This window comes from Octopus bimaculoides, chromosome 5 (assembly GCF_046866305.1).
Source record: "Octopus bimaculoides isolate indiv1 chromosome 5, ASM4686630v1, whole genome shotgun sequence".
Lineage (NCBI taxonomy): Eukaryota > Metazoa > Mollusca > Cephalopoda > Octopoda > Octopodidae > Octopus > Octopus bimaculoides.
The window spans coordinates 116,391,583-116,409,263 of record NC_142932.1 but is presented as its reverse complement, the minus strand read 5'-3'; the positions used below and the strand labels follow the sequence as shown (position 1 = coordinate 116,409,263).

At 39.1% G+C, this 17,681-nt stretch overlaps 1 protein-coding gene across 2 annotated transcripts in view; it reads right to left on the bottom strand.

The window, feature by feature from the left end:
• Positions 1-17,681, bottom strand: part of LOC106877219 (bifunctional FAD diphosphatase/FAD synthase) — a 73,593-nt gene that overhangs the window by 37,865 nt on the left and 18,047 nt on the right. Inside the window, exons 6-8 of one of the 2 annotated variants that reach the window (XM_089353019.1) lie at positions 14,469-14,614; positions 10,599-10,706; positions 6,333-6,421 (exon numbers count right to left, since the gene is read on the bottom strand). In XM_089353019.1, coding sequence (XP_089209145.1) covers positions 6,333-6,421; positions 10,599-10,706; positions 14,469-14,614 — 343 coding nt within the window. The remainder of the gene's footprint in view (positions 1-6,332; positions 6,422-10,598; positions 10,707-14,468; positions 14,615-17,681) is intronic. The other variant, XM_089353021.1, reaches the window with a different exon arrangement.

The window sequence follows — 17,681 nt, the reverse complement described above, 5'->3', positions numbered from 1 at the left end:
AGAGATGAATTCAGTATCTTGTGTGACCACTGTTGGTGTTAATTGCTGCCAGGCATCTTATGTCCATCAAATGCACCAAACGACTGATGAAGGCCATAGCGATAGCATCCCACACTCTGTTAAAACTTGCAGTGAGTTGTCCTGCAGTTGTCAGCCTTGGACAGATGTCATGTAGCCTTCTTTGGATTTCATCCCACAGGTGTTCAATGGTGTTCAATGGTGTTCAATGGTGTTCACAGGTGTTCACAGGTGTTCAATGGTGTCCAAGTCTGGACTTGGGGCAGGCCATGGCAGTGTCTGGACGTTGGAGGAAGTCTGTTGTCAACCTGGTGGTAGGAGCACAAGCATTGTGCTCACACATGATTCTGATGATGTGCAAAGTATTGCACAATGTGAGGCCTCAACAACTGGTTGATGTTGCGAGCAGTGGTTACTCCATTGCCCTAGCCTTGGCCAATGTTTTGGAAGACCACCGGTCCAAGTTTCTGGCTCAGTGTGATCCCACCCCATACCATGATGCTCTGTCCTTCCCATGAGTCTCTCTCCACCAAACAGCCATCGGCATTACATTCACCCCTTTTTCTCCAAACCTTAGCTCTGCCACCTGCCACAGAAATGCAATATCAGCTTTCATCAGAGAAGACTACAGCCCTCCATTGCTGATATCACCAGTTCTGACGTTTTTGAGCCCACTGCAGACGTGCTCGTCGATGACGATCTGCGTGGATAGGGCTCCTAGCCAGACATCAACAAGACAGGTTGAAAAATCTCAGCCAGCAGTAAACTATCTCTGTACAAACAGATCTATGGTGATTCCCTATGGTCTGCCCAACTGATTCTGTTGCCCTCCAGAATTCCTCCTGCAATTGCTGTTGGTGCAGGTGGCAATCTTGACATGCCGCTGTAACTCTTGGTCGGCCACTGCGTGGACGATCATCCGTGTTGTTTGTAGCATTGCATTGTTCCCTCAGCCACTCAATTGTCCAGATGCTGTTGTTCAAGTCATTAGCAATGACGCATGGACATTGACCAGCATGGAGACATCCGATGGCTTGCTCCCTCTGATTTCGTGCAAGTCTGGCATGCTTACTGTGTTCGGGAAAAGAATGGCAGACTGGTAAACTTGAGTGCCTTTTATGCCCAATGAGTCAACATTTTGACCCTGCATCAGGCTTTTCATAAAGATACGCTCACGATCATTACCATGTTCATGAAAAGTGAGCATATATATATATATATATATATATATAATATAATATAGGATAAATTCTTTATAAGAATTTATCAAGTAGTCAACGTGAAAAAAACCTCATAATGAAAAAATAACGAAAAATTTCGTAATGAAAAAATTCATCGTTTCTTCATAGATATAATTAATTATATATAAAGGGCATTACCCGAGTATTAATGCCTCACGCTTCGAGGGACTAAATAAGTCAAAAACTACCAAAAATAAGCAACATATTTACCGAAAGCGAGGGAATGCAGCTTTCAAAATTTATCTCTTAAAAACATTTAACTCAACGGTAGACCACTGGTTTCTCAATCAAATACAGAAAAAACTGTGAAGTAACCTGTATTCTTTTGTTCATCAGTACACGTATGGTCAAGATATATAAAAATAAACAAGAATCAACCTACCACGATGTAGCCATCACAGCAACAATGACTTTTGTTCACAATTATATATCCCTAAAAGAGATTTGAATTTATCCGGTTGCATCTCGGTAACATGTGCTTATACAGAATAATATTCAGCACTGAATATATTCTAATTATTTATAATATAATATAGGATAAATTCTTTATAAGAATTTATCAAGTAGTCAGCATGAAAAAAAACCTCATAATGAAAAAATAACGAAAAATTTTGTAATGAAAAAATTCATCGTTTCTTCATAGATATAATTAATTATATATAAAGGGCATCAACTGTGTATTAATGCCTCACGCTTCGAGGGACTAAATAAGTCAAAAACTTGAAAGCTGCATTCCCTCGCTTTCGGTAAATATGTTGCTTATTTTTGGTAGTTTTTGACTTATTTAGTCCCTCGAAGCGTGAGGCATTTATACTCAGGTAATGCCCTTTATATATAATTAATTATATATATATATATATATATATATATATAGAAAGTGTGTCAATAACCAGGTGGTGGAGATGTTCTCCTGGGGCTACAAGCAACAGTAGCATTCACCCTTAGTGGTTAGCCGCATTTAAGTGGCAAATATACTTCACGTTGCCGTGCAGCTACTGTTTATACCTCGTTCAGAGATTCATTATTGCATATATATATATATATATATATATATATATATATATATATACATATATATATATATACATATATATATATATATATACATATATATATATATATACATACATATATATATATATATACATACATATATATATATATATATACATATATATATATATATACATATATATATATATATATATACATATATATATATATATACATATATATATATATATATACATATATATATATATATATACATATATATATATATATACATATATATATATATATATACATATATATATATATATACATATATATATATATATATACATATATATATATATACATATATATATATATATACATATATATATATATATATACATATATATATATATATATACATATATATATATATATATATACATATATATATATATATATATACATATATATATATATATATACATATATATATATATATATACATATATATATATATATACATATATATATATATACATATATATATATATATATACATATATATATATATACATATATATATATATATATACATATATATATATATACATATATATATATATATATATATATATATATATATATACATATATATATATACATATATATATGCATGTATATATATACATGTATATATATACATGTATATATACATGTATATATATATAGATATATATATATATATATATATATATATATATATATGCATATATATATATATACATGTATATATATATATATATATATATATATATACATGTATATATACATGTATATATATATATATATATATATATATATATGCATATATATATGTGTATATTTATATTGAGGACATACGTAAGCTCGCAAGGAATGAAGCCAGTATGCTCCGTTGGATGTGTAATGTCAATGTGAATACCCGTCAGAGTGTAAGTATCTTGAGAGAAAAGCTGAACATTAGAAGCATCAGTTGTGGTGTGCAAGAGAGACGATTGCGCTGGTATGGACATGTGGTGAGAATGGATGAGGATAGCTGCGTGAAAAAGTGCCACACCCTAACAGTTGAGGGAACCCGTGGAAGAGGTAGGCCCAGGAAGACCTGGGCTGAGGTGGTGAGGCAAGACCTTCGTACATTGGGCCTCACCGAGGCGATGACTACTGACCGAGACCTTTGGAAATGTGCTGTGCGTGAGAAGACCCGGCAAGCCAAGTAAGATCGTTGCCAGTGCCCCTTGACTGGCTCTTGTGCGGGTGGCACATGAGATGCACCATTTTGAGCGTGGCCGTTGCCAGTACCACCTGACTGGCTCCCGTAGGATTTTCGAGTGAGATCGTTGCCAGTGCCCCTGGACTGGCTTGTGCGGGTGGCACATAAAAGACACCATTTCGAGCGTGGCCGTTTTCGTGCGGGTGACACGTAAAAGCACCCACTACACTCACTGAGTGGTTGGCGTTAGGAAGGGCATCCAGCTGTAGAAACTCTGCCAAATTAGATTGGAGCCTGGTGTTGCCATCCGGTTTCACCAGTCCTCAGTCAAATCGTCCAACCCATGCTAGCATGGAAAGCGGACGTTAAACGATGATGATGATGATGATGATATATATATATATATATATATATATATAGCTGAGTGTGTCTGTGTTTGTGCATATACAACTATTGTAGTAAAATCGGAACTCATGACTTTGTGGGTCAAAACTTGGGCATCTTATCTTGACAGATAATGCATCTCTGAATAATTGAAGTTAAGTAAAATATGTTACGCCCCTAAATGGCTAGACTAGTTTATCTTCTGCTTGCTTCCAGTACTGTGAATAAAGCCATGGAAAATTAGGAGGTTACAAGAACATTTCTGTTTCTTATTATCATCATCTTTGTTTTAACATCCACGTCTCCATACTTCCATGGGTCAGACGGAACTGAAGCAGGTGTCTTACGGCTGGATGCCCTTCCTGTAACCAACTCTAACTTGCCTTCAAATAAGGTAATGTTCCCTTATTATTCTTTTACTCGTTTCAGTTATTTGACTGCAGCCATGCTGGAGCACCGCCTGCAGTCAAACAAATCAACCCCAGGACTTATTCTTTATAAGCCTGGTGCTTCTTTTATTGGTCTCTTTTGCTGAACTGCTAGGTTACGGGGAGGTAAACACACCAACATCGGTTGTCAAGTGACGTGGGGGGATAGGCTTGCACACACACCTTTCTCCAACAAGATAAAACTCACTGAATGAAGTAATTTTATAAGACCGCATCATATGACTTCGAAATTTAACCTAATTGGTTAAATTTTGAAGTCATATGAGAGGGTCTTATCAAATTACTTCATTCAGCCTTTCAACACATGGCTATGACGCTCCCCAACTACTTCTGCTCATGATCAGAGATACACATATCGTCGGCCATTATTATTATTACCATCATCATTATTATTATTATTATTATCATTCAGTAGTTTTGTTTTTATAACATGCTTTCACTTCACTACCGAGCGCAACTCTGTGCGCGTTGGGTATGTGCTGTGGTTTGCTGTGGTGCTCTTATGTTTACTGTATTGAAAGTGTTTTGCGTAGAATGTGTGCAGTACCCAGTAGTGCAATTTTCTGTATGTTATATATATTTGTAAGTCCTGGTGTTTTTGTTATGTATTTGTCTGAATATTGTTTTATTATACCTAAGGCACCTACTATGATAGGAATTGTTTCTGTTTTTAGATTTATGATAGGAATTGTTTCTGTTTTTTTTTTTATTATTATTATTATTATTATTATTATTATTATTATTATAACGTGCTTTCACTTCACTACCGAGCGCAACTCTGTGCGCCTTGGGTATGTGCTGTGGTTTGCTGTGATGCTCTTATGGTTACTGTATTGAAAGTGTTTTGCGTAGGATGTGTGCAGTGCCCAGTAGTGCAATTTTCTGTATGTTATATATATTTGTAAGTCCTGGTGTTTTTGTTCTGTATTTGTCTGAATATTGTTTTATTATACCTAAGGCACCTATTATGATAGGAATTGTTTCTGTTTCTTTTATTATTATTATTATTATTATTCATCGTTTAACGTCCGCCTTCCATGCTAGCATGGGTTGGACGATTTGACTGAGGACTGGTGAAACCGGATGGCAACACCAGGCTCCAATCTAATTTGGCAGAGTTTCTATAGCTGGATGCCCTTCCTAACGCCAACCACTCAGAGAGTGTAGTGGGTGCTTTTACGTGTCACCCGCACAAAAACAGCCACGCTCGAAATGGTGTCTTTTATGTGCCACCCGCACAAGCCAGTCCAGGGGCACTGGCAACGATCTCACTCGAAAACCCTACAAAAGCCAGTCAGGCGGTATATATATATATATATATATATATATATATATATATATATATATATATATATATATATATATATATGTCTGTACGTATTGTCGTCGTCGTTTAACGTCCGCTTTCCATGCTAGCATGGGTTGGACGATTTGACTGAGGACCGGTGAAACCAGATGGCCACACCAGGCTCCAATCCGACCTGGCAGTGCTTCTACAGCCGGACGCCCTTCCTAAAGCCAACCACTCAGAGAGTGTAGTGGGTGCTTTTACGTGTCACCCGCACGAAGGCCAGTCAGGCGTATTATTATTATTATTATTATTATTATTATGACGGCGAGCTGGCAGAATTGTTAGCCTGCTGGACGGAATGCTTAGCAGTACTTCGCCTGTTGCTAAGTTCTAAGATCAAATTCTGCCAAGGTCAACTTTGCTTTTCATCTTTATGGGGGGGTCGATTAATTAAGTGCCAGTGAAAAACTGGAGTCAACGAAATCGACTTATTCCCTCCCTCCCTCAAAATTGTTGCCTTTGCGGCAAAATTTGAAACCATTATTATTATTATCATTATTATTATTATTAGAGGTGGAGGCGGTGGTGGCGGCGGCGGCGGCGGCGGTAGCAGTAACAATCGGTATAGTGTTACTGTGAGCCTCTGTAACATTAATTCAAGTTGTTTATGTCAGTCTTTTTAAGAAAATTTTTTCGCTTACCTGCAGGGAGATTCTCAGTTAAATGCCGGAGGGCATTTTTCAGTTCATCTTCAGCCTCAGCTTGTAGGGTCAGTTTGACTTTATAATAACTGAAAAGTAAGGAATAAATTCTTAAATGTGATTTTGCTATGATGAACTGTAACGAGTTTTATTCTATAACGAGTTTTATTAACTGTAACAAGTTTTATTAACTTGATATTAATTTGCACCTGCTACCATCCTGTGAATGTGCATGTGTATATATAAATGTATATATAGGCATAGGAGTGGCTGTGTGGTAAGTAGCTTACTTACGAACCACATGGTTCCAGGTTCAGGTCCTACTACGTGGCACCTTGGACAAGTGTCTTCTACTATAGCCCCGGGCCGACCAAAGCCTTGTGACTGGATTTGATAGACAGAAACTGAAAGAAGCCCGTCATGTATATATATATATATATATATATATATACATATGTATGTGTGCGTGTGTATATGTTTGTGTGTCTGTGTTTGTCCCCCCCCCCCCCCAACATCGCTTGACAACCGATGCTGCTGTGTTTACCTTCCCGTAACTTAGCGGTTCGGCAAAAGAGGCCGATAGAATAAGTACCAGGCTTACAAAGAATAAGTCCTGGGGTCGATTTGCTCAACTAAAGGCGGTGCTCCAGCATGGCCACAGTCAAATGACTGAAACAAGTAAAAGAGAGTAAAGAGTATATATATATCATCATCATCATCATCATTGTTTAACGTCCGCTTTCCATGCTAGCATGGGTTGGACGATTTGACTGAGGACTGGTGAAACCGGATGGCAACACCAGGTTCCAGTCTGATTTGGCAGAGTTTCTACAGCTGGATGCCCTTCCTAACGCCAACCACTCAGAGAGTGTAGTGGGTGCTTTTACGTGTCACCCGCACGAAAACGGCCACGCTCGAAATGGTGTCTTTTATGTGCCACCCGCACAAGCCAGTCCAGGGGCACTGGCAACGATCTCGCTCGAAAATCCTACAGGAGCCAGTCAGGCGGGTACTGGCAACGGCCACGCTCAAAATGGTGCATCTCATGTGCCACCCGCACAAGAACCAGTCCAGGGGCACTGGCAACGATCTTACTTGGCTTGCCGGGTCTTCTCACGCACAGCACATTTCCAAAGGTCTCGGTCAGTAGTCATCGCCTCGGTGAGGCCCAATGTACGAAGGTCTTGCCTCACCACCTCAGCCCAGGTCTTCCTGGGCCTACCTCTTCCACGGGTTCCCTCAACTGTTAGGGTGTGGCACTTTTTCACGCAGCTATCCTCCTCCATTCTCACCACATGTCCATACCAGCGCAATATATATATATATATATATATATATATATATATATAGATTCAAGGCTGAATTCAATATTGACATTATTTCATGATTTTTGTGGAAGATAATTACATCTCATTTTATTTTATTAACATACCTCTTATTGTGTAAACATTAGAGTTCTGTTGTTGTCTGTACCACTATACTGTTACTCTATTCAGACTAAAAGTAAAAAACCTATTTGACCCATATACCTAGGGCTATAATTCCTCAACATTTTGATAGTAATAAAATGACCTGATACTACTATGACCAGTGAAACCTCTAGATTCTAATACTTTTATAGCCTTGTCCATGCATACTGCTTACACCTTCCCTCTCTTTAGAAGTAATTGTCCCTTTGCTATCACCACTAGATAAGAAACAATAGAATTCTGAGACAGTTAAAACTTTTGTCTAGAATCAATTACTAGCCTGATAGACTCCGCTATGTCAAGATGGACTTATATATTCTTCCTCACATTTGGATTTTATGTATGCTCTCTCCCACTTGGATTTAATATGTTGCCACATTTATAATATGTCTTTTTTCTGCATTTTCGTGCAGCTGAAGATTGCTCTTCATATTGCATTTAAGGTAATGCTCACATTACTTAAATAAATTGAAGTAGCATGAAACGTGCGTACTGCAATCACTTTTGAAATCCGTGTTGCTTATTGTTTGATATATATATATATATATATACAGGGTGTGATGGGTAAATTGTCACCATTTTATAGTTTTAATTTCGTGCATGTGCATTGTTTGTTTTTGATTTTGTCAACTACACAGTATAGTAGGGTCAGTTGGGCACCATTTGTGAGAAAAACAGTACCATGACATAATTCACACTGACAGAAATTTGCAAATGACATGCTGTACTGCTTGGCATTCACACCAGAAGCTCCAATATGAATAGATGGTGACCACTCAGAACAACCATTGGCTTGCTGTGTTCCCAAAACATGTACCAAGAGTGATAAAAAGCAAACTCCAGTCAACATCATGGTGTTTGGAGTGATTGCTAGTGATGGCGACGTTATGCCTCCATTCATCTTCCCACACAGCCCCATGCTCAACACAGAGGCCTACATCAAGTGCCTGGAAGAGGTAGTGCTGCCCTGGATCAAGAGGGTGGCTGCTGGAAAACCCTAAGTTACGGAGATGTAAACATGTTGTGGGGGGGACAAACACAGACACACAAAAAAATGTAGCCTGTCCAATGAGAAATAAATATCATTTAATATACACAGTACTTAAATATGAGCTACTAATAGTTTCATGCTATGAAAACACAATAATTCAGCCGATTTACATAGCGTGCCTGGTGTCTCCAAGTAATCCATCACACTTGAATACATAACAGGAATGTTTTCAGAGTAACACACAGTTATTAATATCAGTGGAAGGAAATCAGTGAGAAAAAGAAAAATGTAAGAGTAAAACGCCATTCAGTCAAAAAGACAGATTATACTCAACATGTGACACGTGCACAAAGAAAACAATAAGAAAAGAAATCACAAAAATTCAGAAAACTCAGGAAATACTATATGAGAAACACATACATACATTAAATACATATATCATCATCATCATCATTTAACGTCCGTTGGACAATTTGACTGAGGACTGGCAAACTGGATGGCTACACCAGGCTCCAATCTGATTTGGCAGAGTTTCTACAGCTGGATGCCCTTCCTAACGTGGTGATTTATAGCTACAAAATAGTACTTACAACAAAGAGCTAATACCAAAGAGGACAGTCAGACAACACAACAAACAGATATATATACATATGTACGTACATTACATAAAAGATAAAATTGATAAAATTAAGCAGCAATCATCATCATCATCTTTTAACATCTGCCTTCCATGCTGGCATAGGTTGGACGGTTTCACAGGAATTGGCCAAGCAGGAGCCTGCAGCAGACTTTTGTGTCTGTTTTGGTAAGATTTTTACAGCTAGATGCCCTTCCTAACACCATTTTAAATTGTGAGCAATGCCTGTTTGAAATTTTAGGTCTAATAATGCTTGAACAGTGATTCACAGACCCTCTTCACTTTATGACAGGATCCAGAGACAAACCGAGACAGGATATCCAGTGCCAATTTGGGTCACAGGCTCAGGAATGTGAGACCAATATGATCTCAAGTGCAAGCAAAAGATTTCCAAAATATTCAATGCCATTCCGTTGGTAACAATCATAGCACCATTTGAGCGTGATCGTTACTAACGTTGCCCTCCTGGCACTTGTGCCAGTGGCATGTGAAAAGACATTCGAGCGAGTTCGTTGCCAGTACCGCTGGACTGGCTCCTGTGCAGGTGGCACGTAAACTACACCATTTCGAGCGTAGCTGTTGCCAGTACCTTCTGACTGGCCTTTGTGTCGGTGGCACGTAAAAGCACCCACTACACTCTCAGAGTGGTTGGCGTTAGGAAGGGCATCCAGCTGTAGAAATTCTGCCAGATCAGATTGGAGCCTGGTGCAGCCAATCTGGTTCACCAGTCTTCATTCAAATCGTCCAACCCATGCTAGCATGGAAAGCGGACGTCAAACGATGATGATGATGATGATGATGATTCCCTACATATTTAGGTTTATATCAGAGTGGCCTACTTACATAATATATACATACATAACACCTACATACATAATACACACACACACACACACACATACACACATTCATTCATTCATTCATTCATGTTTAACGTTCACCTTCCACACTAGCATGCATTGGACGGTTTGACAGGGTCTGACAAACCAGTGGACTACATCAAGCGCCAATATCAGCTCCGGCACAGTTTCTGCAGCTAGAAACCCTTCCTAACACCGACCACATCACAGAATGTACCCGGTGCTTTTTTATTTTTTGTCGTCACACCTGCACTTACAAGGTCACCAGGTAACTCACAAGACCAAGAAAAATACTACATCGTCACTCACCTGAGCAGGGGTGTAGTACTGAGGTGATAGTCATGAGCGGGGGTGGCGGTGAGACTGATAGACGTGACGTTCTGTAAGGGTGGAGGTGAGACTGATAGATGTGACGTTCTGTAAGGGTGGAGGTGGAGAGATTATAGGTCAGAAAGTGATCAGATAAGGGGGGGGGGGAAGGAGAGGCTTAAAACAAGAACTGATAAACTGTAAGATAATATAGAGGAAAACTAAAAACTAACACAAATATAATACATAAAAAACAGGTAAAAAGAAAAATTAAGATAAAGATGTGAAAATTTTACCTGTGTGTATACATAGAAACATGAAAAGCCAACAGACATGCACACACACACACATATTCACATCACATATACATAGAAGCCCTGGAGTGAGTGCATGAGTGTGTGTGTGTGTGTGTGTGTGTGTGTGTGTGTGTGTGTATGTTGTTGAGTATGCATATCAGTGAATGTAAGTAAATGTGTGTATGTGCATGTGTGTATAAACATATACATATATTTATACACACATGCATATATATACACACATGCATATATATATATATATATATATATATTATGGAGAAGTACTTGCATAGCAAGTGACCTGATCTGAGATCGTGTGCTGAAACAAAAACAATTTATAACCCATTTAAAAACACAAAAACCGTTAGATTCACTTCGACATTGGCAAATTAAATCTAAATGTTGAAGTGAATCTAACAGTTTTTGTGTGTTTTTAAATGGCTTATAAACACCTTCCACGCTGCAACTGTGTGTGTGTGTGTATATATATATATATAAACACCATCCGAACGTGGCTGATGCCTGTGCCACCTTCACTGGTTTCTGTGCTGGTGGCACGTAAAAAGCACCCACTACACTCTCGGAGTGGTTGGTGTTAGGAAGGGCATCCAGCTGTAGAAACTCTGCCAGATCAGATTGGAGCCTGGTGCTGCCATCTGGTTCACCAGTCCCCAGTCAAATCGTCCAACCCATGCTAGCATGGAAAGCGGAAGTTAAACGATGATGATGATGATGGTGAGAAATAAGATGTTGTTTAGTATTATGGGGATAAGAGAAGGTTGACCAGTGACAGAGATGGGGGGTCAGAGACATGTTGGAGTGGATATACTGAGGTGGTGAATAAAGTTGGGGGTGTCGTCAATGGCAGATACAAGGTGTTTAGGGGAAGGGGTGTTCAGTGAAAAATAAAGGGCTGAGGTCTAATACTGAGAATGCAAGATGGGTGAGAAAAGGAAGTGGTTCTAAGAGAGGGGACAACATGTGGCATGAAAGGGGCTGAAATACATGCAGTCCTTCTTTCATTTAATTAGAACAGCTCAATAAATAAATAAATAAATGAATAAGTGCTGTAGTAAGCAGAATGATGGAAGAATGGATGGTCTGAAGATGAGTTCTGAGGGAGGCCTCACAGGGACAAGTTGGGTGCAAAGGGCATAGACATAAATAGCAAGCTTTCGGGGGTTACTGAAATGGGTGAGTCTTCTTAAGCAGAGAAAATTACCAGTACCTTAGTCCTTAGTTAATGCGTGCATGCATGTGTGTGTGTGTGTGTGTGTGAAAGAAAGAGAGAGAGAGAAAGAAAGAGGGATCACCATCATCATTATAACCTAACATCTATTTTTCCGTGCTTGCATGTGTCACACAGGATTTGTTGAGGCAGATTTTTTTTATGACTGGGTGCCTTTCCGGTCACTAACCTTCACCTGTTTCCGAGCAAGGTAATATTTCCCCCCATGGCCAGACACGCTTTTCATTGGAAACTAAAAATAAACAACATCGCTTATATGACAGTGAGGCTTGTTTATGACCATCACATGATGTCAAGACAATAGTACACACACACACACACACACACACACACACACACACACATACTGTATAATAAATGACACTTGCCTACATTACCAAACAAACTTTCTTAACTACACAGCTTGCGTGTATTTATAAATTTACATATATTCATGCATAGTCACGCACACACAGACACACAGACACAGACACACAGACACAGACACACACACACACATACACACACACACACACACACACAACTGGGACTCCATTGGTTATGATGCCGAGGGTTCCACTTGATCTGATCAACAAAACAGCCAGCTCATGAAATAAACATGTAAGTGGCTGAGTGCTCCACAGACACGTGTATCCTTAACATAGTTCTTAGGGAAATGCAGCATGACACAGAATGTGACAAGGATGGCCCTTTTGAATTACTGGTACTACTCATTTTTGCCAAAATGAAATAAAGTGTCTTGCCCAAGGACGCAATGCACCGCAAGGAATCGAACTCACAGCCTCTCGATCATAATCCGAACACACTAACCACAAAGTCATATGCCTTCACCAACACACACACACACACACACACACACACATATATATATATATATACACATATATACACAGTTAAAGGATGTGCAAATATAAAACAATATTATGAACATTTTAACAGTGTCCTACATCAGGAACTCACCTGTCGCCTCATCTGATTCACTCATCATTCGTGTGTACTTTCCAGAACAGTATCCTTTCACAAGAGAGAGCTAATCCCAAACAGTCCACAGCAACAGTCAGTAAACACAGCTACAAACACTGAAAGCTAAGTGGCCCTAATGGAAAGTGAGAGTCGAGGATTTCTACTGTCTCATTTATCTTGACAATCCAATTAGCTACACAGCATGTGACACTCAAATCAGCTAAATGGCTTGCATCATATCTTTAATTATAGCAACAATAACATCAACAACAAAAACAGTGCCTGTTAATAATTAATTGATAAAGAAAGAATTCCGTTTGCGATAGATTAAACATATCTTTATGTGTGATAATATGTAAGTACAGGCATGGCTAAGTTGTTAAGAAGCTTGCTTCCCAACAAAAATGATTTGCATTATTTACATTCGACAGACATTTGTCCTCATCTTGTTTGTTGTTAACACAATGTTTTGGCTGATATACAGCCACAGACCAGGGAAACATTTCTGATATTTCTGTTGGTTTTGAATAATGTAGTTTGAAATACCACATTCCTTAGAATTCTCCAACTAAAAGAAAAAAAGGCTGAGATGATCAAAGGATTGAATACCTATGACCAACCCATAGGGATGCTCAATTATTACAAAACAGGTATTAACCCTTTAGCGTTTAAACCAGCCATATCCACCCCAATATATTCTACATGTTTTATATTCAAACTGGTGATATCTAGCCTCTCACACTTAACCTACTCTTTTACTCATTTACTTATTTCAGTCATTTAACTGTGGCCATGCTGGAGCACCGCCTTTAGTCGAGCAAATCGACCCCAGGACTTATTCTTTGGAAGCCTAGTACTTATTCTATCAGTCTCTTTTGCCGAACCACTAAGTTACGGGGACGTAAACACACCAGCATCGATTGTCAAGCGATGTTGCGGGGACAAACACAGACACACAAACATATACACACACATACATATATATACAATGGGCTTCTTTCATTTTCCGTCTACCAAACCCACTCACAAAGCTTTGGTCGGCCCGAGGCTATGGTAGAAGACACTTGCCCAAGATGCCACGCAGTGGGACTGAACCCGGAACCATGTGGTTGGAAAGCAAGCTACTTACCACACAGCCACACCTACGCCTACATTGACATTCCAAAAATAAACAATCACATCATTGAAACCTCAAAGCTATAAGATAATGCATGATTAATTCAAAACAATTTGAGTGAAAAAGTATTACATTTAACAGAGTAATCTGAACACTAAAAGTTTAAACAGCAACAATCAGCCAACTACATTTGGAATTTAGATGAATGACAAAAGCCAAAAGAAGGTGAAAAAGAACCAACCTACCTGTTGTGAAATTCAGGGTAGGATCCAAGCTGCACGTGTTGAAATTTGGCATTGAAATCATTGAGAATGTGTGTGATGGCTACTTCCTCTGCTGCTACAAAAATCTCCTTGGTGTGCATGTGAGCATCAGGGTTCGTGAATAGGTGCTGAAGAGTGCAGACATACAATCAGTGACATATAAGTGACAAGTTTGTGTGTACATGTGTGAGTGTTTGTATGTATGAGTCTTGTGGTATATATATATATATATATATATATATATATATATATTATCATCATCATCGTTTAACGTCCGCCTTCCATGCTAGCATGGGTTGGACGATTTGACTGAGGACTGGTGAAACCGGATGGCAACACCAGGCTCCAATCTAATTTGGCAGAGTTTCTACAGCTGGATGCCCTTCCTAACGCCAACCACTCAGAGAGTGTAGTATATGTAGTATATGTATATATATCTGTCTGCCTATGTGTAATTGTATAGGTTTCATGTGTACTAAAACATAAATATGTTATAAATATGATTTTTGATGTGAAGGTACATGGCTCAGTGGTTAGAGCATTGGGCTCATAATCATGAGGTAGTGAGTTTATTTCATATTGCTCCAGTTCACTCATCTGTAGAAATGAGTCGCAATGTCACTAGTGCCAAGCTGTATCGGCCACAGCCTTTCTCTTGGATAACATCAGTGGCGTGGAGAGGGGAGGCCGGTCTTTCATAAACAACCTTGCTCAGACTTGTACCTCGGAGGGGAACTTTCTAGGTGCAATCCCATAGTCATTCATAACTGAAGGGGCTTTTTAACCCTTTATAATTTTTTGCTACATAGTTATCTGTAGAACTAGTATTTGGTCATCATTGGACTTTGCTCTCCCTGAAACTACTAAACACTGTGTAACATCCAGGGTCTTGCTTTCTTTTCTAAATCTTTTACTTGTTTCTGTCACTTGACTGCGGCCATGCTGGAGCACCGCCTTTCAGTCGAACAAATCGACCCCAGGACTTATTCTTTGTGAGCCTAGTACTTATTCTATCGGTATCTTGTGCCGAACCGCTAAGTTACGGGGACATAAACACACCAGCATCGGTTGTCAAGCAATGTTGTGGGGACAAACACAAACACACATACATACATAAATAGATATACAAATATATATATATATATATAAAATTAAATAATAGGGGTAGAAATTGATATTAATCAATTAAAACGAGTGGTTTAGCATATTTAAAAAATTTTTACATTTTGGTGTTTTGCTGAGATTTTTTTTGAGAATACACTCTTCGTGGTAATGGCGATTTGACGTCTATGTTTAGCATATTAGATGTCCACTTTAGTGGTCATTCCTCTTAATTTTGTATACATATATACATACATACATATATATATATATATATATATATACATATATATATATGTGTATATATATATATATATATATATATATATATATATATACAACGGGCTCGTTTCAGTTTCCGTTGACCTAAATCCACTCACAAGGCTTTGGTTGGCCCAAGGCTATAGTAGAAGACACTTGCCCAAGGTGCCACGCAGTGAGACTGAACCCGGAACCATGTGGTTGGTAAGCAAGCTACTTACCACACAGCCACTCCTGCACCTGAAGAACCTTTTAGTTTCTTGGTAAAATAGGATTACATATACAGAAGTCATGCATGGAACTTACCAATGCCAGCAGCATCAGCAACAAATTTCATTGTACAGACATGAACTGAAGTAGATCAATCACTAAGGAAATGACAGGGCACTGGGAGATGTGGTGATTTGCTGTACATGATACGAAGCATTAAACTAAGTCAAATCATTGTCTTCCATATATACAGGCTTGTCCTTTTCGATGCCAGTGCCACTTATAAAGCAGCCGTACCAGTGCTGCATTAAATGCACCCGTGTTGGTGCCGCAGAAACACACCTGTGTTAGTAACATGTGAAAAGCATCTGGCTCATTCTGTTAAGAGGCTGGTGTTAGGAACAGCATCCAGCCGTAGAAACCATACCACAAGAGACAACTGGAGTCTGTAGAGTTTCCTGCTAGCACTGACAGCGGAAAGGACCAGCCTGTATGTGTGGAAGACAGAGAACACAAGCACATTACATCATCATCATTTAATGTCCCCTTTCCATGTTGGCATGGGTTGGACGGTTCAATATTAAATGATGATGATGTAATGTGCTTGTGTTCTTTTGTCTTCCCCCGTAGGATCATCTACAGCCAATTACACCATGGTCACAGTATGGATGAAGGGCTAAAGGAACAGTTCAAAAGCCAGCTGAGGACCACTCTGAAGAGGATTAACATTGATTCATCAAGAGTAGGAGACACCACTACCAACTGTTCCTTTTTGGCATTCTTAAAGTTGGATCAAGGTGACAAGCTGGCAGAATTGTTGTCATGAAGGCGGTGAGCTGGTAGAAACATTAGCGCGCAGGGAGCAATGCTTTACATTCTGAGTTCAAATTCCGCCGAGGTCGACTTTGCCTTTCATCCTTTCGGGATCTATAAATTAAGTACCAGTTACGCACTGGGGTCAATGTAATCGACTTAATCCCTTTGTCTGTCCTTGTTCGTTTCCCACTATGTTTAGCCCCTTGTCGGCAATAAAGAAATAAGAATTGTTGTTATGCCAGGTAAAATGCAGAGTGGCATTTTTGTTGACTTTACATTCTGAGTTCAAATGCCACCAGGGGTCAATTTTGCTTTTCGTCCTTTCAAGGTTGATCAAATGAAATTGACTTCCCCCCCCTTCTTGACCCTGTGCCAAAATTTGAAATCATTCTAACATTTGGATCAGGGATCGAAGATATGGTTGACCACTACTTTTAGCACAGACAGCTGACCTTTATTTGATGTCATTGACTTGAGTGACCAGTATGGTATCCTGTCACACTTGACCATCTGTGAATGAATTCCAATATTTTAAATCCAGGTTTGTCCCCATTAACAGGGGTGGCCAGATCTACCTCACTCTTACAGCAACCACTCTAACACCATCTCACCCAGTTTTGGCCATCCTCCCTCCTCAAGCCAACCCTCCCAATCTCCTTCTCCACCTGTCCCGTTCACATTTTCTTTGGTTGATCTCGCTTTCAAGGTTCATTCACTTTCAACTAAAGCACTCTCCTCAGAACATGATCTTCGTCCCTCCTCAACACATGTCCATACCACTGCACTCCATTCGCCCTTGCTAGCTGC